The sequence below is a fragment of the Geospiza fortis genome, unplaced genomic scaffold (assembly GCF_000277835.1).
Source record: "Geospiza fortis unplaced genomic scaffold, GeoFor_1.0 scaffold70, whole genome shotgun sequence".
Classification (NCBI taxonomy): Eukaryota; Metazoa; Chordata; class Aves; order Passeriformes; family Thraupidae; genus Geospiza; species Geospiza fortis.
Window position 1 is genome coordinate 108059 of NW_005054317.1, and position 26538 is coordinate 134596.

The following is a 26538-nucleotide window of genomic DNA, read 5'->3' on the forward strand; positions in this document are numbered from 1 at the left end:
GAATTCAATCAAGAATTGATTAATGCTTGAATTCTCATCAAGAATTAATAAGTTCCTGATGTGGTGAAAATGAATAGTCTCAGGGAAGCAGCTAAGCTTGTTGTTTTGTACGGGGGAAAAGAAAAAAAATCCATTTATTTGGTAACTGATGCAGTGGTGAAGTTAGAGAGGGGGGAACTCTGAATTCCCTGACTCCTTATGACATTTTAATAATCTAATGAATGGATTGACTGAAGGCCAGCTCTCAGAGATGACTTGGGCTGCTCCCACCACTTCCCTCAAGCTTAGGAGCAATTCTCAAGCTCCACACAAACACATCAGGAGTGCAGAGTGTCGCAGACATTTCTTTTATGAAAAACTTAGGATTTTTCCTACTGAAGTTGAGAAGTTTCAGCAACGAGATGTAAACAATTGTTATCTGCTGCTGTGGAATGCAACAGGTCCATCTGGATTGGCCCATCTTGGATGTTTATAATTAATGGCCAATCCAGGACCGAGCTATCTCGGACAGAGTCCAAGAGAGCTGCCTTGGTTATCATTCTTTCCGTTCTATTCTAAGCTTAGCTAGCTTCTGGAAACCTTTCCTTCTATTTCTTTTAGTATAGTTATAATGTAATATAAATATATCATGAAATAATAAATCAAGCCTTCTGCACATGGAGTCAACATTTTCATCTCTTCCTTCACCCAAGAGCCCTTGTGACCACTGTCACAGGGGAGCACTGGGGGTGTAGCAGCTCAACACCACCGCCACAGAAAAGCCATTTCCTTGTCCCCAAAAAGGCGTCCCTAAGTAAGGTGTCCCTAAGGCTCAAAGTAAGAAAAGCACAAAGTCGATCCTTTCTCATCAAACCCCTCCTCAATGTATCTGTACAGACTGAATAAAATGACACTCAGCAGGTACTAATAGTGATAGAGGTAAGAAATATTTAGCAACATGTTTTATACTTCCTTTGATGGGCTGGAGAGCTAAAATACCTTAAAAATAAAAAAAAGAACAAAGAAAAACCCATGATGCTCTAAGACTAATTGAACCAATAATCAAAGGCTGTCTCTAATTCCTGGACCTGGAGGTCAATTACAGAAATAAATCTGACAGCAGATAGATGGGAACAGTGTGCAATTACCAGTTAAAGACTTGATAATTATGGCAAGAATTAGTCTGCATTTTCAATGGCAGCAAAACCCATCAGTTCTTTGCAGTTATTATCTTGATTGGAAGAAGAAATGGGCTCAGCTCTGTCTCAGGCTGACACAAAGCTCCAGGTACAATGGCAGCTGAGAAGTGGCTGATGAGCCCATGCAGCTGGAAGTTTCCTTAACTGCAAACTTCAATGGCAGAGGTCAGAAAAAAAATAATATTCAGCAAGGAGAGATGTGGAGAAATTTAAGCTCAGATAGAATAGGGCTGAGAAACGTGTATTTTTATGAGGTTTGCCAAAATAAGCCCAAATATGGGCTTTTCAAAGACCCAATCTTGAAAGGCAGAGTCAATGAGAGAGTAACAATCCTGAATATTTAAAGAATTGGCACTTTGTTGTTCCATTCCCCCATGGCATTATGTAGTCAAAAGGAAGAGGTTTTGTAACTATTTCTTTTTAAAAAGTGTGATCTGCAATGTAAAACTCCCAATAAATCAGACTAAACTTGATGACCTGTATTTCTTGAGATAGGCTGTACTTGTATTTTCTCCTTATTGAAATAATCTGAAAGCACAACACTTGAATTCTTCCTCTTATTGTTAATTCTGTCAATCTGGGGCTCCAGGAGCTGGGAAGTTCAGAAAAGTTGGATCCAGGTAAAGCCAAGGAGATGCTGCTGCCCTGGGAGAGTGAAAACCTTGGCAGGAGGGTGACTGAGCCCAGCAGAGGAAAACAGCATCCAGAAAAAAACCCTCAGAAAAATGAATAGAACCTGGCAGCTAAGAGGCCTCAGGACAGGAAATAATCTGCAGCCTTGGACTCATAAAAAATGCACTAAAAGTGAAGAGATTTTGAATTTTCAGTAAGTATTTTCCAAGAAACCAATCAATACATTTTAAGTTCTCAACAACTGATGGTTGTGGGAAATGAAACAAAGGGAATATTTCCAGGAGACAGTTTCCTCCTCAACTCATCCTGATGAGGTAACAATGAAAACGAGTGTCTTTAGCAGCTTCCATGGTGTTCCCCCGCTTCTCAGTATTCCAGAGCTATTCCCACTCCATTTGTCACTGCCACTTCCACATCCCTCTGCTGACACTCCTCTCTGCAGCAACTCTCTTTCCTCAAGATTATTATTTTTTTAAATTAGGTGAATTACTGTGTCAAATGATCTGATTTCACTGCATTTTATGTAAATTTATTTACTTAGTGGCCTCTGGGCTCCATGCTGAGCTTGGAAAATGCACGTTTCAAAATGATAAATAATTAACCAGAGCTCCTGCACCACTGGAAGTTGTTACTCCACTCTCATTTTAAATAGTCCAGGAATATTTTTTTAATGCATGTTTCACATAAATTGCCACTTAGAGGAAAATAAATGCTCCGAATGTTGACTGCCTGAAGTCATAAAGGCTTACACATAGCAAGGTGATTTTTATTAGAAACTGCATTTATGCTTTTCATTATTTAATAAATAATCATAAAAGGAACTCATGTGAAAGCAGCAGCAGCCCCATGTGTCCAGCCCCCTGCAGAGACGCACAGGAGGGAGCAGCACCAGCAATTCCAGGTTAAATCCCAGCCCAGGACCAGGCTCAGGCAGGTCCCACACCAGTGACACCCTGGGGAGGGCCTGAACTCCTGCCCAGATCTTCTCTTCATCACCCAGAGGAGCAAATGGGGATTTCTTTGGACAAAGAGTGTGTTCTTTAAAAAAAAAAAAAAAAAAGAATTTTTTTTTTAAAGGCTGGAAGCTTGGATATCTCCATCCATGCTAAATTCAAAATCCCAAGTGCAGCTGCCGATGAAATACAACTTCCCCAAAGAGATGAGGGAGTTACAGGTGATGAGAAATATGTCTGGGGAGGAAGAAGCCTGAACACAGCACAGACACAAAACAGGCTGGAACTTCTCCAAGGCCAGGAATGGAGGAGTTGAGGGACCAACCAACACAGATAGATCCTGATAGTCAGGAGGGGAAGAAAACAACCAAGCTTGTGCAGGAGAGGCAGCCTGGATGCCTTAGGGACAAAAAAACCAAAAAACCCTTAAACATTCCAAAAGAAAGACAGCAGAGCAGCCACGAGAAAAATGGGGAAAACCAGCCCTGGGAAAGCAAACCCCCCTGGGAGGGATCACAGCCCCCCAAATCTGCTCAGCAGGTTCTTCACCAGACATCCTCTTCCAGGTAAAGCAGCACCAAACCCCTGTTCCCACTGCTGGTTGTTCTCACCTGGTCCATCTTTCCATGGGGTTCCAGCAGCTCCATCCCAGCCCAGGAAAGGTGTGGGAGCCACAGCCTTTGCTCCTGATCCCACATCAGGAGCTGTAACACCAGAGCTTCCCCATCCCAGAGCTGGGGGAAAGTCACTTCTCACCACGAAGGTAGTTCCATCCCAAACTGGAAGGAAAAGCTGATTTGCCACCAGGATAATCAGCAAAGAGATTCCTCCTGCAGCTCATTTCCTGCAGGAGGAGGGATTGGGAATGTCCCAGCTCTGGTCCTGTGCCAGCCACAGCTGCCCCTTGCTCCCACTCCTCCTCACATCCCTGCTTCTCACCCCCATCCCAGGTGAAGCACAGCCACCAAAACCACCCATTTTTAGAGTTTTAAGTCAAAAAAACTACTGCAAAAAAGTTTTGGGACTCCCAAAACCAGGTGGTAAAAGCAAAAAGAAACCCACCCAAACTCAAGGTACTGCTGCACATTTTCTAGTTTGAGATATTCCTGCCCCAATGTTCCAAACAAATTGAGAAGAACATGCTGTGACCCCAGGCTGGGAGGGATATGAAGCATAAAAGTACAAATTCTACAGAAAAAATAAAACCTGAAATGCAAAGCCTGGTGTTTTTTGTACAGAAATGCCCATTTCTACATCCAGGGCATGGGTGGGGCTCCAGCTCTCCTGGGTGGGTTCAGCCACATCATGTGGGCTTCAAGCACGGTAAAAACACCACCCAGGACTTGTTAAATGAGGCTTGGAAATGTGCAGAGCTCAGACATTTCAGCAGGGGGAAATGCTGGTGTTTCCCTGAGGGACTCCTCTGCGTTCCCAGCTGATGAACAGATGCTGAAGTGCAGAAGTGATGACATTTCCTTGTGAACAGAGTGAAATGTTTGAGCATTAGAAGGAATGCTCTGCCCCCAAAGCAGGTCTAATAATGACAACTTTGTCCCAAAAGCAAAACATCAAATATTTAATAACATTAAATCATAATTAACCAGAGCTCCTGCACCCGTGGAAGCTACTTCCATCTCATTTTAAATAGTCCAGGAATATTTTTTAAATGCATGTTTCATATAAATTTAATTTTGTCCCATATTTTATCCTTAAACTTCTGTGCCATCTGCTCCCACACACCTGCTGGTGGCAGCAGCACCTTTATTCTCACTCCAGTGAAGCACATGATTGTGGCACTTTCTTCTCCCCATTATGCTATTGAGAAAAGTGTAAATCTCATTATTCCAGGATATGAATTCTAATAAAACCTTCTTGGGATGCCCTTGATGCCTCCCTGAAAGGTGAATGCCTGTTAGCACAGGCCTGCATTCCCACTGAGGGTGTTCAGTTCTTGCAGGTGAAGAATGCATGAAAAAAGTCCTGAAGCCTTCATGCTGAAGTGAAGCAGATAAAAACATGTGGCCAAAAAAAAAAAAAAAGAGCATTTCTTTCACTGAAATACAGTGAAATACACTCAGAATAGCACAGAATGAAATGGGGCTCCAGCTCTCCTGGGTGGGTTTAGCCACATCATGTGGGCTTCAAAAACAACACCCAAGTCTTGTTAAATGAGGCTTAGAAATGTGCAGAGCTCAGACATTTGTGAATGATAAATTAGATCTTAAATTATATTAATATATAATAAATAAAAAAGAATCATTATTTATATATTATATATATCATATATCAAATATAATAATATAATAAATTATATATTGTTATATAATTATATAATGTATAAATTATAAATACAGTGAGATACACTCAGAGCAGCACAGAAAGCCACACCAGCAACAAGGGTGATGCTCTTAAGCATCAACCAGGTCTTTCAGATTCCTGTAAAATACATCAAAAAATGGATTTTCCAGCAATGTCAGCTGCCACAGATTTGTCTGCTGTCATTTATCGAGTCCTCCCTTTGGCTGTTCCAGGTATCAGGAGGGTGAATTTGTGTTCACCTGCAGAACCTCCCATGGGCAGACAGAGTAGAATTAAATCTGCAACAGAGTATTGGTGATGGGGAGAGGGAGTAATGAAAAAACCAAGGTATTTTCCTTGGCAAACAAAACCCACTTACTAAATTCCTGTTAAATGGATACATATAAATCCCAGACTTTAGGCATAAGTGTAGTTTTCCCCCCAAAAAACAACAAATAAAGGTATTATTGGGTTTGTGTGAGCCTGGATATTGATAAGATTACCAATATTCTGGTGATCTTTAATGAAGAGGAGTAGAAACTCTGTGTGCTGGGAGGTTTTGTGCTGATTAAAGGGTGAGTAAAGCCTGTGAGAGATGCTAACAGTATACAGGGTGATAGTTTGGTCCAGAAGAGCATCTCATGGAATCAATGAGGAATTAAATTCGGTCTCTTTGCAGGTCAGCTTCATCCTGCCTTGGTGTCATATCTACAGGGCTGATGATCCATGGTGTCCAAAAATCCCAGTGAAAGCCAAGGGCAGCTCAACCTTGGTGTGAAACCAAAAAGAAAACCCCACACGTCACAGCCCAGAGAGGGCTGTGAGTCACAATTCAATCAGATTCCCAGCAAATAAAAACAGTGTCAAGCGAAAAAAGAATCAAACAAAACCCCCAAATCGAACAAAAGAAACTTGCTGATTGCAGCCAAGGCTTTTGAAGATTACATCAAGTCAAACTTTTATTAGCAAAGTTGTATTTCATGTAAAATGAAAATATCTTTTCAAACCGTACGTGCACATCTGCGTGGTACAAACAGCAACTACAGTACAACACGTTTCTCTAAACTTTAATCAATGCACACTAACATTTAGCTCCCAAAAAAGTAACATTGTGATGGTGACACCACATTTCCTTTGATCTTTTTCTCATGAAATTACAAAGTCCCTTGTTTAAAGTCAGAACCATAATAATAAAAAATGAACAGACAGAATGCTTTGGCTCAAACCCCCCGAGGGGCTCCTGCCTGAAAACAGAACAAATCAGTGCAGATCACTTGAGATTTTACATGAGAGATCCAGAGCTGCCATGTAAACATGTCCTGCTACTCCAGAGTGGTTTGTACCTTGATTGTTTGTCATAAACACTGACAGAGATGCAGCTGAGGGTGTGATCCATTGGCAAACAAAGGGAATTCTCCATGAAGAATTTCCTTTCTTTCTATCTGTTCTTAAAGGTAAGCAAAATAACCTAAATACACTTCTCATCTGCAAAATAATGGCTGTGAAAAATGATGCTGAGTTTTTCTCTCAAAAGCTCAAGGAGCAGTGAATGCTATTCTAAGTTTTCTTTACAAAATGTGGAGTCACTGTTTAAAAACACCACCTTTATTTTTATGTATATATAGAAAGATTGTGCTACTATTTGCTTTCATGTCAAAAATAATATTGGCCTGAAAACTTTGATGAAAACCTCTCGTGCACTGGATTGAAGCCATTCAGCCAATGGAAGCAGTTCCCAGGAAAAGAGCTACTCACTGGAATTTGTGTAACATCAACACAGCAGAACAAATATCAAACATTTAAAAAAATCATTAAATCATTTGCTAATTACATCAATTTAAGAGGTGAGTTACAACAAAGGTTTTAAATTTTTTTTTTCTACATGAACACATGATTTTATCCAGAGGGGGAATGTAATTTCCTGATTTGATTTCTAATTCTTCTCATAAAGATTTGATTTCTAATGCTCTTTCTAAAGATCCAGCCCCAGCAGGGCTTTGATGCCCAGTGCTGTGCTTTTATCCTGCTGGAGGGCAGAGCCACGAGGGTTTCTGGAGATTGGATCCCCTGATTTTGACAGAGAGAGAAGCTGGGGCTGTTCCTGCAAGGTCTTGATAATGTCATTAAATTTTAATATATATGTCTATATATATACACATATATATATATACACATACATCTGTCTGTGTGCGTGTATATGTATATATATATATATATATAAAATTACAGAAAAATTATAAATATTATGCTGCTCTGGGAATCCAAACAGCTCCCTTGGAAGAAAGGACAGAGGGTTTTGTCCCCATTGTTTAGGAAGAGCTGATTTTATTTGTTTAATCTTGTGCACAGTCAAAACTGCACAACTTTTTCAGCAAGACCCTTCCCTCTCTTCTTCCTGAGGCTTTTAAAATCCCCAACCCTGGATCTGTGGGGCCAGGGAAATGCCTCCTCCCTGATGGGTGGAATTACATCCTGGCTTGACTTGGGTATCAAATTTGAATGTGCCATTTCCTCTCACACTTGTTCTGAGGCAAAATGCGCCAGAATCAAAGGGACCCAACCTGGGATGGGATAATTCATAATTCCCTGTTCTGCTCCCATGGCTGGAGTCCCTCCTCCCAGCAGGCAGGCTGGAATTCCCTGCTAGGTGTTAATTAATGAAATCACCATGAGTTTCCAGCAGGTAATTTTAATAAACACCCCTGGACAGAGAAAGGAAAAAAAAACATCCAAAAAAGTCCCAAACAAAGCAAGGCAAAGATTTAATGCTCAATGCACTATTTCAGAATAGGGTGTGATTTTTGGGGCTGTTCTGTGCAGGGGCAGAAGTTGGACTTTGATGAATTTGTGGATCCCTTCCAAGTCAGGAATTTTCTATGAACTGCAGAGCAGTTGGTGACACTTTTACTGAGCCACATGGTCACTCTTCCCCTCACCTGGCACAGATCAAGGCAAAAACACAGCCCAGCTCCCTTCCCTGCAATGACAAAAAACTCCTCAGGAAAACCTCAGCTTACTCTGTTAATTTACTTTTGAAAAAAAAAAATCTCTAAAAAACCATCACCAACCTGCACTTTCCAGGGTACCTTTACAGCAGAAAAAATCCCAGTGCAGGGAAAAAAGGAAAATAAATGCCTGGGGAAGAGAAAACAGCTCAGGTGAGTGAGATTTCCTGGGAGTTTGAACCACTTGTTTAATATTCACTGGGCATATTCCTCAAAACCCCTGTTCAAAAATCCAGGTTCCATTGCACATCTTTTCCTCCCTGTTTGATTTTTAGGTCCTGAGGCATCGTGGAACATCACCATTAAGATTTAAGGCTGTGAATTAAAATCTGAGTGGAAAAAGCAGCACAACAAACACATCACAAACACCTCTTAGCAGCAACAGAGCAGGAGCTGCATGGGGGATTTATATCCATTATTGGAGCATTGGACACTCACTAATATGGTCTGAAAAAGAGAAATTTAACATTGTTTAACAGAAGCATTTTCTGGGATGAGGGGTCTGGTTTATCTGCAGTGACCCACAGGAAAATGTGATGTGTGCAGGTGTGTGCAGGAACAGCTCCCCCAGCCCAAAGTGAGGATTTGGGGAGGCCCACCCCAATTTTATTCCCTAATTTTCAAAGATGTTTGATCACTGCAGATGATTCCCAAAAGAAATACATGAAAACCAGCCCAAAGCAAGCAGCAGGTTGTCACAAGCCTAATCAGTTCTTAGATTTTATCTGGTTTGGGCTGCAGCAGAAACGAGTCAGCAGATAAAGATGCTGCTGGGAAATGTCTCTGTTGATGAGATGCCAATTTTCACATTTCTCTAATTGTACTCTCCCTTCTTTGGAAAATTACTTTCTTTTCCCCCAAAAATTAAAAGGCTTTGGACCTTTTCGGTGTTTGGATTGAATGAAGTATAGAAAATAGAACTTTATAAATAATAAAAAATGAATAATGTGGGTCACTGATATGGGATGGGATAAGTTTTCATTGAGGGCAGATTTCCACTCACCATTTTATACTCATAGCCTGAATGGGGCTTTTGGGGTGGCTGTTTGGTGTTTGCTTTTCCCAAACAGAGGTTACACAAAAAGCCCTTAAAATCTCCAATTAAAACCCCAAAAAGAGGCACAGATCAGCAGAAGCTTGAGCACCAAAGGCTTCCAGAAACTGCCAAGCTCTGAGGAGCAGCCCCAGCCTGGGGGGAGCTGTGTGGGATCCACAGCCCTTCCACTGGGAAACAATCTGCATTTCCCTGGGCTTAATTGTAGCCCTTGCTGGAAACTCAGAACCACGGGAGTAATTCTTGCTTCCTCCCTTTCTTCCACTGAAATCATGGGGGAGCCATTTGGGGATATTTGCCTAATGGCTATCAGGATGCCAAACAGCTTTTAGGATCTATTCCTCCTGCAGGAACTACTGGAAAACTTTTATAATGGGAGTGACAGAAGAAATGAAGCCACGTTGATGCTCTACTCAAACAAGAAGATTCAAAAATACAAATGCTGTTAAAAAGAGATTCAGGAGATTCCAATACAAAAAGACCAAAAAAATGTGCTGTACAGCTCGGCTGAGTTAGTGTTGGAGAGGCAAAGAACCAGATTTAAACCAGCATTCAGTCAACAAAATAGGAAAACAAACTCTATCATAATATTTTCTCTTTGCTTTTGTTGTTTTTTGTTTATTTAACACTGAAAAGAAATGAAGTTTTGAGATTTAGGTAGGTCTAGTTTAGGTGCTGCTTGAATGGTGAGAGGTTTGGATGATTCCTATACACACAATTCCTTCTGAAAGCTAATTTTGCTGGTCCAAATCCATATTGAGAAGCAAATCTACTCATTCCTACACAGCTATACAGACCCATGCTAGCAACATGTCTCAGTTCAAAATAAAACCAGGCTGCTCTGGACTTGTGTCAATATTAATATCATATGTACAACGTCTCCATGAAATGTTGGCTAGCTCACAAATATACAGATATGAGACAGACACCAAGGAGTTTGCTTAGAAATGCAGCTTGCAGCTGGGAAAAATTAAAAATATTTCGAGTGATGGTGGATGGGAACCCTGTTTTGCCTTGCCACAGGAAAGAGCTGCAGCTTAACTTATTTAAGGAAATAGTGCCAGCTACTGGGCAGCAGCTTCACCCACACTCTCCTGTGGGTAAAGTGTATTTCTAAGTATTGGAATTGACGTCAGCTGAAACCACTAAAACAGTTTTTGTTTTAATATCATATACAAAGGGGTTTAATTCTTTAGGAAAAAATTATACAATATATAGAATATATTTCTCTGGTATTTTAAATTCTAATTTTCCTCGTTGTGTCACTTTGCAGAGTGGTTTTGTTGGTGCCATAACCTCGAGGTTGTAACCAAGGCCATGAGGGGATTTTACACGCACACCTGTGGCAACAGCCCTACAGGGCAAAAACACTACACAGAGAAACATATTCCAAGGCTAAGAAACACCTGGAGCAGCAGGCAAGGACACAGATGTACCACCAGAGCAAACTCTGGTTTGCTCAGACTAACACATCGTGTAGAAAAAAGAATTACTCTGTTTTATTCAGAAGAAAACACATAGAAATTAGGATGGAAAAATCATCTTTTAGTGGCAGTGACTGGTTTTTGTATTACCTGGATGTCAGGATTGTCCTGACTGGCTCAACTGGCACCCAGCTCCCCGGCACACAGGTAACTGTGGGGAGCTAACCAGGACAACACCACAATCAAACACCAATTTTAGGCGTGGAGAGGAAAAGTCGCCGTAGAACTCCCAGTGCTTTCCACTGATCCTTTTTCCTTAGATCCAGAATAAGCTCCAATAAATGAACCATCTTCATTGAACATGCCATGCTCCCCTTCTCCATAATCTACCAGACTATCAGCACTTCCAGTGGCTTTAATGTCCCCGTTAAGTGACTGGAGGCTGCCTTTCAGCGGCTTTTCATCGCTGTCACTACAAAATAAAGAGATGCCTTTCCAAAATCCTGCCTTTCCAAAAACCTGCCTTTCCAAAAACTGCCTTGCACTGCTCGAGGGACCCTGCTCCTGGCTTGGGAAGGGGAGAGAGAGGGACATGTGGGTGGTACAGTGAGGAATATCTGACCTGCTCCTCACACACCTGAGCTCACCCACATAGGATTTTGTCATAATTCCAACAAATTAGTTCGTTAATAGGAATTATCAGTACTCATCTATTTGGGTTTTTTCCCCTTTTTGCCTTGGCCAGACAGAATGGACAGAAAGGGAGGAGGAAGGCAAAGGAATGCTGGAAAGGATTGGAGGGGTCTGTTCCAGCCTCCAGGGCTGATATCAAGTATTTGGAACATCACTTCTCATTTTACAAAGCACTGGACAACATTCAGGGCCTATTTATTTCATTTTCCTTTTGTGATGAAGTGATATCACTTCAGTGGGTCACATCTCACTGCTTTGGGAGCATCCCTTTGAGTTCAAATGGCCAATAAAAGTGTTTTTCCCCTTTTTTCCTGCTGTTATTTTGTTTTACCAGAGTTTATCTCACTGGAGTTTGCCTCTGCTAAAGGGGAGGAATTGGAAAAAAACAAAGTAGCATCAATGTCTGCATCTGCAGTCTCTGTCCAGTGAAAATTCCATGGAAAAGGGGAAGAACTGGGAAAAACTAAAGCAGAATGAATGTCTGCAGCTGCAGATTATTCAGTGATTATTCCATGAAAAAGGAAAGGCCCATCACAAAAATTCGGGGAAAAAAGGGGAATTTTGCTGGCCATTCCTCCTAATGGCACTACAGAAGAGGGACAAGAACGGGACATTTGGGGGAATTGGGGAAATATTAAAAGATTATATTAAAAAAAACGAAATTAGGCCTCTGGATTAGGGACATAATTACTCAAGTAGAGCCCTTGCTGCTAACGCCAACTTAGTGTCAAATCTTTGGCAATTTTATCTAAGGAGGGATGGAGAAATGAACCTGAGCTCAATTTCTTCAGGATGGACTCAATATGTGCATAAACAACAGAGAAAAAAAATTACTACATTTCTGCACAGGGCATTTCTCCTCAGAAAAAAAGTCAAGTTTGGATTTCAGGGGGAAAGGAAAGGGTCGAAGTTATTAACCTCAGGGCTTTCTTACCTTTCTAAATATTTGTCCCATTAGAAAGCATTAAAAATTAAATAAAGATGAAATTATGCAGAAAAAAAAAGCCCTACTCCAGTACAAATAATGTAGTATATATAAGTGGGATTTCAACAGCAATTTTATGCCCTTAAGGGCAGCAACACCAGTTTTCCAGCATGGTTCTTATAATTATGTATTTTCCTTCATATCACAATTACATATTGCTAGAAGTTTTAGTTATTTTAAAGCAGCCAAAGTGGTTATTTCAATTCTCCTACAGGGATTTCTGTAGAGAGATGTTTGGTTTTTAAATATTCTTTACCATATTCCAAACTTTTCTTTGTTTTCTTCCCCAAAAATTCCCCATATTACATGATTTGGGTCTGAGTTTCAAAAACCCACTGAAGACATAGAATTCAATCCATTGACTTCAGTGGGCTTTTCAGCAGCACCCCAAATTATCATATATATTTACATTATTCATACAATGCTAATTAAAAAAAAAAACACAAAATAGTGAAAAATAACCACCAGTACATCAGCATTTTCTTATATCCCAGCTTGGATGGATTGAAATATACTGGATATACCTTTATATTCCTACTCTTATCCACTCCTATGAGGTTTGCTTTGAAAATGAAAAACAGCATTAATTGCATGCCATAAAAATGTCCCGAATAATGATTTGGAAACAAACAAAACCCCAAGAAACACAAAGCCTTGTGAAAGCAGGTCCTATTTACCTATATTCCCCAAAGATTTCATCTTTTATTGATTGAGCTTCGGGATCTGGATGCAAATCTTCTTTTTCTTTCACTGTGCAAATAAAATAAAGGACAGATCTCTGTGTTGTGTTCTGCCATGGATTTTTCTTTTCCCAGGGGCAATGGGAAAACCATCTGCACTCACCTCCAGGCTGGGCTGGAGCTGGACACAACCTGCGAGCTTCCAAGAGTTTGGGACCATTCCCTAATTTATTATGAGCAAGTATTTATAGAATCATGGAATGGTTTGGGTTGGAAGGGAACTTAAATTTCATCAGTGCCACCAGGGACACCTTCCAACATCCCAGGGTGCTCCGAGCCCTGTCCAACCTGGCACTGAATGTTTGCAGAGATGGAGCAACCACCACCTCTTTGGGCAACCAGATTTCCACTTCAATACATTTATCTAAATCCTTACTCACTGCCTGGAAAGTGACAGAGGTAACTTTTAGCAAAATATTCCACTGTTAAGGTGCCTGTGGAAGTTCTGTCCATGTGTCCAGCAGCAGTTCCCAGGTGGAAAGTGGGGCAGGGAGTCCTGCCAGCAAGGATCTTGCTGGATTGAATGCTGGAATATTCCAGGAGTGCTGGGAAAGGCCTTTGCAGGCTCTGTGACCAGCACACAGCACAGCTCCACTTACATTCATTACAATCCCTTCCGTGGATATTTATCAAAAGCTACAAATCCTAATTGGATGTTTGTGCTCGCGGCCCTGCGGCCCCCAGAGAGAAACCTCTGAAGGATGTTAGTTATTAACATGTGAGCAGAGGGAAAGGACAATAAATCCATTTACCTGAATATTTGCCTCCTTTATTTCTTCTGACAAAGCAAATTGTCAGCAGCAGCAGGGTGAGCAAGGCGATGGCGCACATCAGCCCGATGAACCAGCCCTGGGTGGAAATCCCCTCGTAAATGCCAGCGTAGGCTTGGGGAGATGGGAGAGGAGCAAAAGGGGAGAAAATTAATCAGAGGGAAAGGGCAGCACCCCATGATAACATGAACACATCACGTTCCTCTCTGGATTTTAATGGAATCAGTCTATGGCTACTGATGGTGCTCAGCTTCAACAGGAATGGCCAGAGTGTGACATTTGGGACTGGAAGGGAGTGTGCAGGTGACAAGGGACAACACAGACACTTGGCAAGGTGGCTCTGAGAGAGCAGTTGAGTCACAGGATTAGCACCACACAGGAAAGCTGAGCACAGAGCTGTTAAGACTCTCATGCAAAAGCAGTTTTGCAAAAGAGAGAGAGGCAGAAGTGTCCCCAGTACATGCTGATCACCAAACTGGCCACTTATGGGTTTTATCCCAGCTGCCCTCTCACATTGCACAGGTTTGTGAAGGTTTGGGATTGTTCCAGGCTGTTGTAAAGCACAGGGCTCAACCAGGATCCCGGGATGTGTTTGTGCTGCCATGGGATTCAACTGCAAAGGGCCAACCTCAACCCCAGAGCATGGAACGATGAGTTTGGGACACTCACACTGCACAGGAACCTCAGCATGGATTCACATGGAAAAACAAACGTTCAGCACCTCGAAGGGCTTCGTGTCTCACCTCTCCCCCTGGTCTCAATTACATCTTCAAAAATGCTATTGTTATCCACCCAGTTCTTAGTCACTAGGCGGATTGTGTACTCAGTGCCAGGCTCAAGGGCCTCGCTGGGCTGAAACTTTGGGGTGGGCTTTACCGCGTCTGAAATCCTGCCGCTGCCTTTACCTACGGAATGCACACAGCCAAGGCACAGGGTTAATGGCATCCATGGACAAGGAGCCTAGGAAATGCACAGTTACAAGTAACACACAAACACAACAAGGAATTTTAAACATTTGGCATCAGGCAATCTGATTTTCCAAAGCAAAAAAAAAAAAAAAAAAAATACCCCCAAACATTCCCCTCTGTTTGATTTTTAATGTTCCATCAGATGAAATCAACGGCAGACCAGAGTAATCCTGATGTTCAGGAAGGGGTTTGTACATCTCCCAGGATGAAAGTTAATATTGATGGGGGATTATGGATCTGCCTGAACTAATGCCTGCTTAAAAAATTACAACTTGCAAATGGGCTTGCTTTGTATGGATAATCTGGGGTTTGATGCTTCTCCCATTGAACTGAACTCAGCAGGGAAGCACAGACAGCTTGTTAGCTGGATATGGATCCTTATATGTCTCCCAGAAAAAATTAACAGTGGGATTTGTGCTTGCTTCTCTCCTGACAGTGATTTTCTGTGTCCTTTTAAATTCAACAATGCCTGCACAAAGCACTGGTTTAGAAACAACTCAACAATTTGCCTGTAAATGGACATTTAGGCAGTTAAGTGTTGCTGATGAGTTTAATATTTGATTAGGAAAAGGTAAATTCCACTAGTTCTTGTTATGGAGCCTTGTTATTTGCAAAACACCTCCTGTAGCCCCATCTGCATTCAGATTGTGGGCATTAAATGAGATTTTTCAGAACAGCTTTTGTGGAAAGCAGGAGAAAGGGCATTACACAGTTGGCAATCACTGCCTGGACGTGAACAGCCCACTCAGCAAACTCAGAACTGTGTGTGACATGGAGGGATCTCTTACAACATGGAAAGAGATGGTAGGAGAGCAATTTGGGGGGGGCTGCACTTAATAAAAATAATTCTTGAATTGTTCTCAGTCGCCTGATTTGCCTGTTTTGTCCAAAGCCATCTAAACTAAGGCTTGAGCACAAAGTATAATCTGAAAACTGCTCGGCCAATTAGCACTGACAGGGGAGGTCATTAATGCTCATTAATACTTCAACTAGTAAATAAGCAAAGCAAGAAGCTGCTGGAGATTAAGGCTGAGTTGACAGCTGAAGGGAAAAAAAGAAAAAAAGATTAAGATAAATCCAAGCACAGTCAAAGCAGCAGTTCAGGGTAAGTTTTTAAGGCAACTCTCCACGTATTACAATAAGCAGTTAAATGAGCAGACCACTGGGACCAGAGAGAACACATCCAGCTGAAACACTGCTGGTACTGAAGCACAGCTCATTAGCATAAATTAATCCATCTATGGGTAATTTTTGCTAAATGAAGTACGTGAAACCCAGCTATAGTTTTAAATCAAACCGAAAATTAGGCAACAGGATACCACAGGTACATTTTAATTACATGCTCTAAAATCAAGGCATCAGAAAAATGGGAATATTATCCATAGAGCAACAGGAATGAACACAAACCTTCAACCCAATGTCTGTTAAATACCACTAACACTTGTGCATGACATGGAAACTACATGACCCAAAGTGTTCACACCAGCAGCCTCCTAAGGAAGAATTTCTCCTGAATTCCTGGGAAGCAAATCCTAAACCTTAAGCTCCTGCCAAGTGGTTCGTGATGCATGTTCTTAAACCAGTTTTACCAGTCCCTCTCTGCCCCTTATTTTTTCCAGCCTCCTTCTGAACCATCAGCTCTTTAGAGAAGCAGAAAGAGGGAAATGAGATGGCTGAAAAAATCTCTTTTTCTGTCCACTCATGGCTCAGCTCTGTCTGATGCTGCAGCTGCCCTGGCACATGGAGCAGCTCAGGGCTGGGATGGACATCTTGGGATGAGGATGAGCCCAGCCGAACCTGGCACTGGGGGTTTACCAACAGCTCTCCATTTAGCATCTCCTATCCCAAAACACTCTTTTTTCCTTTAAAACTCAGAACAGGTGTCCAGAGCTGGGTGATTATGAGGTTTCTTTCCATGCCATTTCTTCCTGGTCTGTGTGACACAGCCAACAGGGGCCCTGGAGAGCAGAAAGATTTGCTAATGGGGTGGGTTTGGTGGCTGGAATAGAAAAAGCAATGTGGCCCCCTGAAAAATAAAAGCAAAGTTACACAGATAAGGCAAAGCTCCACATTCTGGAAGGCCAGGAACATCCTGAAAGCTGCAGGAATTAGCTGCAGAAAATTGAAAGCAGTTGGGTTGGGTTTTTAATCTCCAATAAGGGAGAAGGGGCATTAGTAATAAAGGCATATCACCAGCACTTCTCATCTTCCCCCACTATTTATCAGCCATACCATGGGACTTGCATGAACATTAAACACTGAACTGCAATTTTACAATATTCCTACTGGGCTCCAAGATTTATGAGGAGAACAGAACACACATTTTTCATAGAAGCTTATGGTATAAAGGGAAAAACAATAGAAACCACCCCCGAAGATTTTCCAGAGTGTTCTCCAAAAGTTAGTACATCTGTTATAAAGTACACTTATATAAAAAAACCCTGGCAGTCTGAGAGCTAAATACTAATTGTGGGCAGCATCTTAATTTATAACCATACCTGTCTAAATACATCTGTTGCAATAAATGCAAAGTTGAACTTCCATTAATTTTCCCCTGCTGCTTGACTGTTAAAAATGTATAAATATGCACCACAAGTATCCTTCATTTTCAGGGCTTTTCAGTGCAGGAGGTAATTCATGTTAAATTTGGATTATTTTATACTACAGAGATTAGCAAACTTGTTGTATGTAAAGTTTATTGAGAAAAATGTATAGGTGAGGTGATGATCAAGAAATTTGCACAGATTTAATTAGATTTTCTAGATTGTGTGCTAAAAATTAGGTTTGCTGCTAACAGCAGCAGTGGTTACATATAGGAAAAGTATTTTATTATTCCTTTTCCACTGTGCCCATGGCAAAAGAGAGCTGAACCCACATGTCTTTGGTCCTGAAGGATAGGAGCCTCTCCCTAAGATTTTCCAAAACCCTTTGGGAATTATGAGCCAACGGCCACTGGAATGTAATGAAATTGGTGAACTTCTATTTCCTGGCTTCTCTGGAGAATAAACTTACAACTGTGTGGCTTCATGTGGATGAATTTCTCATTAATGCTTGCATTTCTGGACACACAATGATAATTCTCAACATGTAATATGTGTTTGGCAGTCCCCGAGCAGCACTGGTGACAAGATGAAAAGGAGCTTTGTGTTAAAGAAGGGCTGCTACATTAAATTAATCTTTTTCACTTCTGGAAGAACATTATTTTGTGTTATGTTTCTGAGGGCTAATGATCTTGGGGAAATTGACATTTTCAAGGGGAAAATTAATTAGTTTGGAGGTCATTTAAGACATACTGCCTGAAAATATGAAGACAGAGATTATAGTCATTTTCTAAGGACAACATACCTTCTTCTGTGGAATGAAACCAAGATGAAACCACAGAAATTAAGCTGTTATTTATTTTGCAATACAATCCAAAATCCCCATTTGCTCAGGTTCAAGAATAATTTTATCAAGAAGTTATAAAGATCTTAGGTTGCCTATAAGGGTTTAATTTCTGAGTTATTTTCCCCGTACAGATTTCTTTTTAGTGGTGCTACACAAATCCTCACATATATTAAATAAGGAAATTCCCTTTTCTTTCTAATTCCAGACAACAGTAGCAGGGATAACTGCAAATAAATTAAGGAAACAGCAGTGATGGAGATAAGTAAAAAAAATAAAATGTGAATGACTCCAGAGCTGCCACCTCAACATCTCCACTTTCCTGGCAGATTGCATTGTGAAATTCTGAAATACCCATGGCAAATGCTGAATTGCAGCACTGGAAGTTTCCAAAGCCTTAAAATGAACGACGAGAGCTTTATGGGTTTATTATTAAACTGGAACAGGGTGGTTATAGAATCACTGAATCAACCCCCAAAGAAACGTGGAGTGCTCCATCACGGAGTTTCATTTCAGAGGGCACCACATTTTATATCTGTCATTTACGTGGGTCATTTGAAATGATAAACTTTGACTTCTGGAATCACTCCCCTCCTTCAAAAAGAGAGATTGTTTTAATTTTGAGCAATTGCCTCGGTCCCCAAACCACAGCTTAAAACCCCAAGGAGGTCACTGAAAAGAGTGATTTTTAAATTTTTTTTTCAGCCTATCATGTTTAGGTGAAAAATATCTGAAGAATTTAGCCAGCAAATAATGACACAGAACTCTAATGGCGTCTCAGTGACAGATGCAGTGCCCTAATTTAGGGTGGCTTGAAAAGCAGCAAGGAGCACACATAAATCATAGAACTGAAGCCTTGCAGCTTTCATTAATTATACTGCTCTAGTCTAAGAAATATTTCACAAGAATCAGGTGTTGCCACCGCCGAAACAGAGTTTAGGAGAGTAGAGAATGAGAACAAAATGAATGTCAACATCTCTAAACCATGACAAGGTTACTTCAAGGAGTCAAAACACATTATTCTGGTTGCCCAATGAAGGCCAGAAAAGGCAGTTAATGAAGGGAAATGGGGTATTTTTATCTTGGAAAAAAAAAAAGAGATATTTTTCTTTTCTTAATGAGGAATAAATCATGGTGATTAATAGTTGCTACCAGTGAGTACCTGCATCCTATAGTGAGACTGGAGGCCAAAAGAGAGTTGAGAAGGAGTTTTACTACTTGGGAAAACCAATGGCAGTTTCTGACTGGATGTGGAACTGGGACATGAATGTTTAAAACACATTTTTCCTATTTTACCAGTAACTGAAAAGAATTCTGCAACTTAGAAGTCCAACAGCACACAGGCCATTTTTCTATTTTCCATCAACATTGCTGCACACTGTTATCTTTGCTAAAAATGATGCAGTCAGGACTCTTTTGCTTATCACATTCTCTTTCTCCTTCCCCAGGGTAAGTGCACAGCAATGGTGTCTGATTAATAGCAAGGAGCTGCTCCTCAGTGCTGTGGAGTTCTTAGACTTGCTGAGCACAGTACATTTTATTTCATTTCAGCTGAAAGTGAAAGATGAGCTATCATAGAGTGCTTGGGATTTTTCTCTAAATCACTGAACATCAGTGTTTCAGCACAGGGTGTAAGTGGCAGACAAACACTAACTCCTGGTCTCTGATAAAATAATCATAAATAATGGAGCAAATGCAGTCAACTTGATGTTTATCTGGATTTTCCATGTCAAACAGCTGACCCTAATGTTGCTGGCAGTCCCCTATCTTCATGCATGGGCAGAATTTTGTTTTTACAGTATTACTGAGAAAAGATTATCTGCATTTTCAATTTTCTGTTCGTGCCTGAATGCAATTCACTTATTCCAGCATGGCTTGAGGAGTTGATGGGTGGGAACAGAAACAGGACTGCACAGCAAAATGAAACAGATGAGCTCTACTTCCCTGAAGAACACCATGGCCACATTAAAAAGCCCATTGACTGCTCTCAATGGCAAGGAAAACAAACTTACTTCCCCTAATTACAAAGGAAATGTCAAGCCTGGATTATTCCTGATGGATTTTTCTGTTACAAAGCAGAGTAATGCAGAGTCCCCAGGCAGGTGCAAAGGAGAACTCTTTACTGCAAAAAACAGGCCTTTTAAAGCAGTTAGGCCATTATCAGCTGCATTTTATTTAAGCACAGCAAATGCAATTCAACCAACCACCATAAACCACAAAGTGAGCACGTCACGGTTCTAGAACTTGTTTTCCTACCTCCAATTCAGCTGAGTCACTTTCCCACAGTTCTTTTCCACTTAGCCAAAGCAGCAGACCCTAGCCATGATTTTACAAGGGTAACAAAACCCTAATTTTGTAAGGTTTTACCTACATACAGCATTTTTCCCACTATTCTCAGAGCTCCTCCACATGGAAGCAGATTTTGTGAATTTACTGCCTTGGGCCAGCGTCAGCTCCAATTCAGCTGAGTCACTTTCCCACCGTCCTTTTCCACTTAGCCAAAGCAGCAGTCCCTAGCCATGATTTTACAAGGGTAACAACGCCCTATTTTTATAAGGTTTTCCTACACACAACATTTTTCCCACACACAACGTTTTTCCCACTATTCTCAGAGCTCCTCCACACCGACGTGGATTTTGTGAACTTACAGCCTTGGGACAGCGTCAGCTCCAGTTCAGCTGAGTCACTTTCCCACAAGTCCTTTTGTACTTAGCCAAAGCAGCAGGCCCTACCCATGATTTTACAAGAGTAACAATGCCCTTATTTTGTAAGGTTTTACCTACACACAGCATTTTTCCTGCTATTCTCAGAGTTCCTCGACACCAACGTGGATTTTGTGAACTTACTGCCTTGGGCCAGGGTCAGCTCCAATTCAGCTGAGTCACTTTCCCACAGTCCTTTTCCACTTAGCCAAAGCAGCAGGCCTTAGCCATGATTTTACAAGGGTAACTAATTTTGTAAGGTTTTACCTACACACAACACTTTTCCTTCTATTCTCAGAGCTCTTCCACACGGAAGAGGATTTTGTGAACTTACTGCCTTGGGCCAGCGTCAGCCCCTCCTCGGTGGCCGCCTTCCCGCAGCCCTTGGCCGTGCAGGCTTTGATGTAGAACTTGTACTTGGTGCTGGGGCTGAGCCCCGCCAGGTGCCAGCTCAGTGCGGAGCGGTTGGCCACGCTCACGTTGCTCAAGGCGCCCACCTCGTGTGTCTCATTGACTGCAAGGGAAGAGCACCTGGGTCAGGATTGTATTTGCTGGGAAATGTCCCGATGAAGGCAGGAATGATGAATCTGACTCCATGTTCTCAGAAGGCTATTTACTACTTTATAATACTATATTATATTAAAGAATACTATACTAAAGAATACAGAAAGGATACTTACAGAATGCTAAAAAGATAATAATGAAAACTTGAGGCTCAGAGAAACTGCTTCAGTGAAGGACAGAGATAAATAGAGAAAAGACAGAGAGACAGAGAGACTGCTACGAGAGCAGGTCAATCTGACCCAGGAATTCTTTCTGATAAAGAAAAATTAGCAGCAAATGTCACACAAAATCTGTAAAAACGAATACGTATAAACCTATTGGGAAATTGCATGCATATGTATTTGAGAGGGGGATAAAAAAGGATCTGGAGTTCTTTAGATAGATCCACTCTGCCCATAATCAGCAAAACCAAAGGGAAGATCTGGATGCAAAGGCATGTGAGCAGTTCTGCTATCAGCAGGGAGAAGTGTAAAATACATGGATGATTATTTTTTTTTAAAATAGGGCACAGACTCATCCTTTTCCACCCTCAAAGTAAAATACACTGAATTATCACCACACCACACAAGTGGTGTTGTGGCAGTCTGGGCGAAGTACTGGGTCTTGCCTGAGGTTGTTTTTGTTTCTCATTTCTTTCCTAGGCAAGAAAGAAAGAAATCCCCTGGTGTTTGGTTGTTTTCAGTGTGATTACTCAACACCATGACTCAGGTGGTCCTTTCTGTTTCTTCTGAGGCACCTTAGGGGGGAGAAACTCCCTGACATAATGTGCAGATCTACATTAGTGTGGCTTCGTAGAGTGCTCTCATCACAATTCACTGTGTATTAAATGAGCTTCACTCCAGTAAAATGCACCTACAATTTATGGGTCTTTTTAGCCACTACATTAGGGGTAATTTGCCAATATGAAATAATTGAATCAGCCCATAAATGTGGGACAGGAAATGGCAGGAATGAGAGCTTCTATGGGAAAACTGCACGGAAAACTGTAGCCTGCCCTCTGGCAGCCTCTGTGCACATCACACCTGGGAGTTTTCCTTAATTAATCCTGCTCCAATTCTGAACTCAAAGCAAACAAGGCACATACTTATCTGGTACTGCAGAATGTAGCCCGTGAGGTGGCCATTGGCTTTCTTGGGAAGCCCCCAGGACAGAGTGACTGAGTCCTTGTCAAAGTTCAGGATCCTGAGAAAACGTGGTTGTTCAGGGACTGGAAGACACAGGGATGAGCTTTCAGAGGAGAGTGAACAGGTCTGTCCCTAAAAATTCTTGTTAAATGAGGATATAATTTAGCTCAACACCCACAGCTCCCCTTTTGAGTGAAGTGCTCTACAAATAGTGGAGTTTTTACTACCACCTTAAATAAGGGAATCAACTCACCTTGTCCCACCTTGTTTCAATTTATGTCCCTCCATCCCATATTTCCCTCTTGTCTTACCTCCTTCTGGAGTTTCAAAAACCACAGAGGAGCTCTCAGGGCCATCTCCTCTGGAGGTGAAACCCGAAACTGTCAAGCGGAATTCACTGAAGGGCTCCAGGCCAGGAATCATCCCATACTTCCTCTCTCCTACAAACGTCAGGAAGTGTTTCTCTGGGTGATGCCTCTTTCCATCCAGCATGCTTCTTGTTTTCCACCAGTTCACCTGCAAGGAGATTGGGATTTCTATAACAAATTATATTGTACGGGGATGAGCATGATCATGATCTCTCTCACCGTCCCAAAAATGAGAGATTGCAATCTGGGACTCATTTAATAATTTATTCAACTATATACAAATATTTGTAGAGACATTTGTAACCTTGTAGCCTCTTAAGTGCCCACGAACTCGGTCCCTTGGTATCCCAAACCAGGAGACTTTGACCAGGGTGCTGTTCACGACGTCCACCGTCACGCCGGAAGGAGCAGCATCTGGAACTGTAAAAACAAAAGTCCCGGGTGTTAAAAACACTTCCAAGAGCCCAGATTCACACTGTTCACAGCTCCAGGGCTTGGCTTTCCAGCTCCAGCTGTGCCATTTCACGCAGTCTCACTGCAGGCAAGCAAAAAGGCATTCCACCTGCATCCAGTGGGTGGAATGGGCCAATAAACATTATTTTTCTGTATTTTTCTGCTGAGGGCTGAGATACATGTGTACTGGGACACATGAATTTCTACACTAGTATTTATGATTTCCTGTTTCAAGCAATGCTTACAGCAGTGAGAAGAATAAAAAAAATGATTAACATGGCACTCAAGAAGGCAATCATAAAGGTTTTTTTATAATCAATTTCATTTTACAACCAAGCTCATTAAACAGTAGGATTTTAATCACTGCATAACACAGAGAGCTATTACAGTGCCTGAAAAAAAGGAGGCCTTGATCCATTGACAACTGAATTGCGAGGAAGATTTTCCACTGGTAGATGCAAAATTAGACTCATCACAAAGACAAAGAAAACAAACATGCTGTGGAGTTTCTTTATTCTTGTTCTCACTATTCGCCACCTCTTCTGCACCACCAGACCTTCCTGTTCCCTCCTCTGGGTGGGCAGTGGGGATTCTCCTGTCTGACCACCACGAGTCCATTTCCAGCACTGAAACTCCACTTGGGAGCCATGGAAAACCATGGGGAAGAAACCCAGGCTGGAGAGGACGACACATTCTTCAGGGACTCATGGACAAGGTAACACCAGCACATGTGGGAATGTGGCATTGTCTGCAAATTGACTCAAACACCCAGTGCCTGCGAGTTTGTCCCTGATTGTCAGAGTATTTAACTTCAGACAGCGTTAAACTGCTGGGTCAAGCGTCAGAGAGCCCAAAGAATTTTTTTCCTACCAAGTACAACCTGACTGCTACACTTCAGAGACTTCTCATGGACTGTGGCCTTCAACAAGTACTCAGACTAAGCCAACAACCGAGATTAATGAGAGCACAAGTGACCTTTCCAAAAAAAGCCCTCACACTCCAGCAGGCTGGCATCCAGGCACCCAGCACAGGTCATGTCCATGCCTCATGGAGCCCATCAGGCTGAGCACTGGCACTCCAGCAGCTTTGGGCTGCCCAATCCATCACTCCACACTCGAGCACAAGAAACCCCCATTTTTACAGGCAAATTCCTGCCACTCACCGTCCTCTCCTGAATATCCAATGGTGATGTTTGGTTCTGGGCCGGATCCTAAATTATTGACAGCCTGGACTTTGATCTCATAGGGCACAAAGGTGGGCACGTTCCGCACACTCAGAGAGTGCTTCTTCACCAGCTCCTCGTTCCAGTCCGTCTCCACACCCCGCTGCCTCCAGCTGACCTTGTACTCCAGCCCTGGCCCGTTCCTCTCCGTGGGCTTCAGTGGCTGGGGAGAATTAAAAGAGATCTTGTCTGCCCTTGTTGTAATCACCAAACAGCAGCCGAGGTTTTGAGCCACTCTAGTGTGGTGGTGTTCTCAGGGGTCCCAGGACGAAGGAAGAGATGAGAATCTTGACTCCATGTTTCACAAGGCTGATTTATTATTTTATGATATATATTATATTAAAAGAAAATTATATATTAAAACTATACTAAAGAATAGAAGAAAGGATTTCATCAGAAGGCTAGCAAGGAAAGGAATGATATGATAATAAAATCTTGTGATTGCTCACAGCCTCGACACAGGTGGCTGTCATTGGTCATCAAGTAAAAACAATTTCACATGCTGGGTAAACAATTCTCCAGATCACATTCCAAAGCAGCCAAACATGGAGAGGCTGAAGCTTCTCAGCTTCTCAGGAGAAAAGATCCTAACAAAAGGATTTTTCAGAAAATATGTCTGTGACATTCTAGGACATGAAATAAAATGATGCACATGCTCAAACCTCCATGGTAAAAAGAAGAGAAGTTTATTTTCTGATTCCAACATTTATAGATTTTCAAAAGTGACAGTGGATTGGAGGACGAAAGTGTCACCTCTCCAATGACACTGTACACGACAACAGTCCATCAAATTTCTCCTCCTCCAGAGAAGAATGTAAAAACAGTAATTATTTGCATAAAGTGTGTGAGAAAGTTCGTTACAATAATGTAAACATCAGAAGGCTTAGAAGAACTTAGAAGAACAGGGTGACAATTTTGGAATGTGTGTTTCAGCACTGGGAGAGAAAAGGGGCAAAAACCCCAAGCTTTGAGTTTTTGCTGTCATTTTAATTTGAGGATGATTGGAACAACAACAACATGACTTCAAGATAAAGGAGGGTGAAAGGCTTGGATTAAAATCCAGATTAATTGCTAGGAGCCATATTTCTGCCTCTTACACACATCAGGTTTTGTTTTACCACAGGTTTTCCTCTGTGAGGTAAAACCACACGCCTTCAGCACTACTGAATTGCACAGTTTGGCATAAGGCTGTGTGTGCCTTTTAGCAGAGATAAAATTTGCATTTTATCCTAGAATTTTATGTAGCACAGCAAGTTGGGTCATTAAAATTTAGATTTGTTCTAACTACACACCAAATGGTTGAAATTACGCCTGGACATTTAATGTGCAACTGCTGGGCCACTCTGCTTTTACCAATCAGCTGGAGAATTCATCCCAGCAGGGCTTCCAGCTAATTAACATGAATTTATAAAATATTAGGAGATGTATAGCAATAGCTTGTCATAAGACATCCTCAAGTTGAGTTTATTTCCCTGAAAATTCACTACTTTAATTAAAAAAGTTAAATAATCACCTATCCTACCAAAAAAGCTAAACACTGGAACAGCTGTGGGTGTTTCCCACCATATAGGCTGGTTTTAATAATATTTAAATATAGGCAAATATGAAATAGATAATAGCTGGTTTGTACCCAAGAGGTCTGACAGGAAATAGCATCCAATACCAGTAGAAAGTTATTCCCCTTTGATGTTCGTCATGCACAGCGAGACCTAAAGTTGGGGGATCTGCAAAAAATTCCAACTGATCTGCTCTGCTGCGAGGACCTTTGGTATGTCTGAGGCAAAGGAATTGGGAGATTGGGCAGCTTTCTCACAGGCACCACCTCCACAGCAAAGATCCCAGGGAATGGGATTTGCAAGAAAAGCTAGAGAATTAAAAAATTCCTCCTAAAAATCTGATTTCTTGGATAGAGTTAAATTGCAGCACTGCTTGACTCTTATTTTGATCTCCCTTCAAGCTGCAAATCCTTGCCTGAAAATCCCAGTCACTAAAGCTCAGCTGGTCTCTTAATCCAAAACAG

General features: G+C 41.6%; 1 protein-coding gene across 5 annotated transcripts in view; it reads right to left on the reverse strand.

Moving 5' to 3' along the window:
- Positions 1-5994: 5994 nt before the first annotated feature.
- CHL1 (cell adhesion molecule L1 like) overlaps positions 5995-26538 on the reverse strand; it is a 96949-nt gene continuing 76405 nt past the window's right edge. For 2 of the 5 annotated variants that reach the window (XM_005420154.2, XM_005420153.2), the window contains 9 exons: positions 24459-24681; positions 23148-23263; positions 22787-22991; positions 22436-22558; positions 21122-21301; positions 14477-14638; positions 13716-13847; positions 12901-12973; positions 5995-11017 (listed from right to left, as the gene is read on the reverse strand). In XM_005420154.2, the coding sequence (XP_005420211.1) occupies positions 10801-11017; positions 12901-12973; positions 13716-13847; positions 14477-14638; positions 21122-21301; positions 22436-22558; positions 22787-22991; positions 23148-23263; positions 24459-24681 (1431 nt within the window). In that variant the 3' untranslated portion in view covers positions 5995-10800. Of the gene's footprint in view, positions 11018-12172; positions 12177-12900; positions 12974-13715; positions 13848-14476; positions 14639-21121; positions 21302-22435; positions 22559-22786; positions 22992-23147; positions 23264-24458; positions 24682-26538 lie in introns of all 5 variants that reach the window. The other 3 variants (XM_031056393.1, XM_031056394.1, XM_031056395.1) reach the window with 2 other exon arrangements.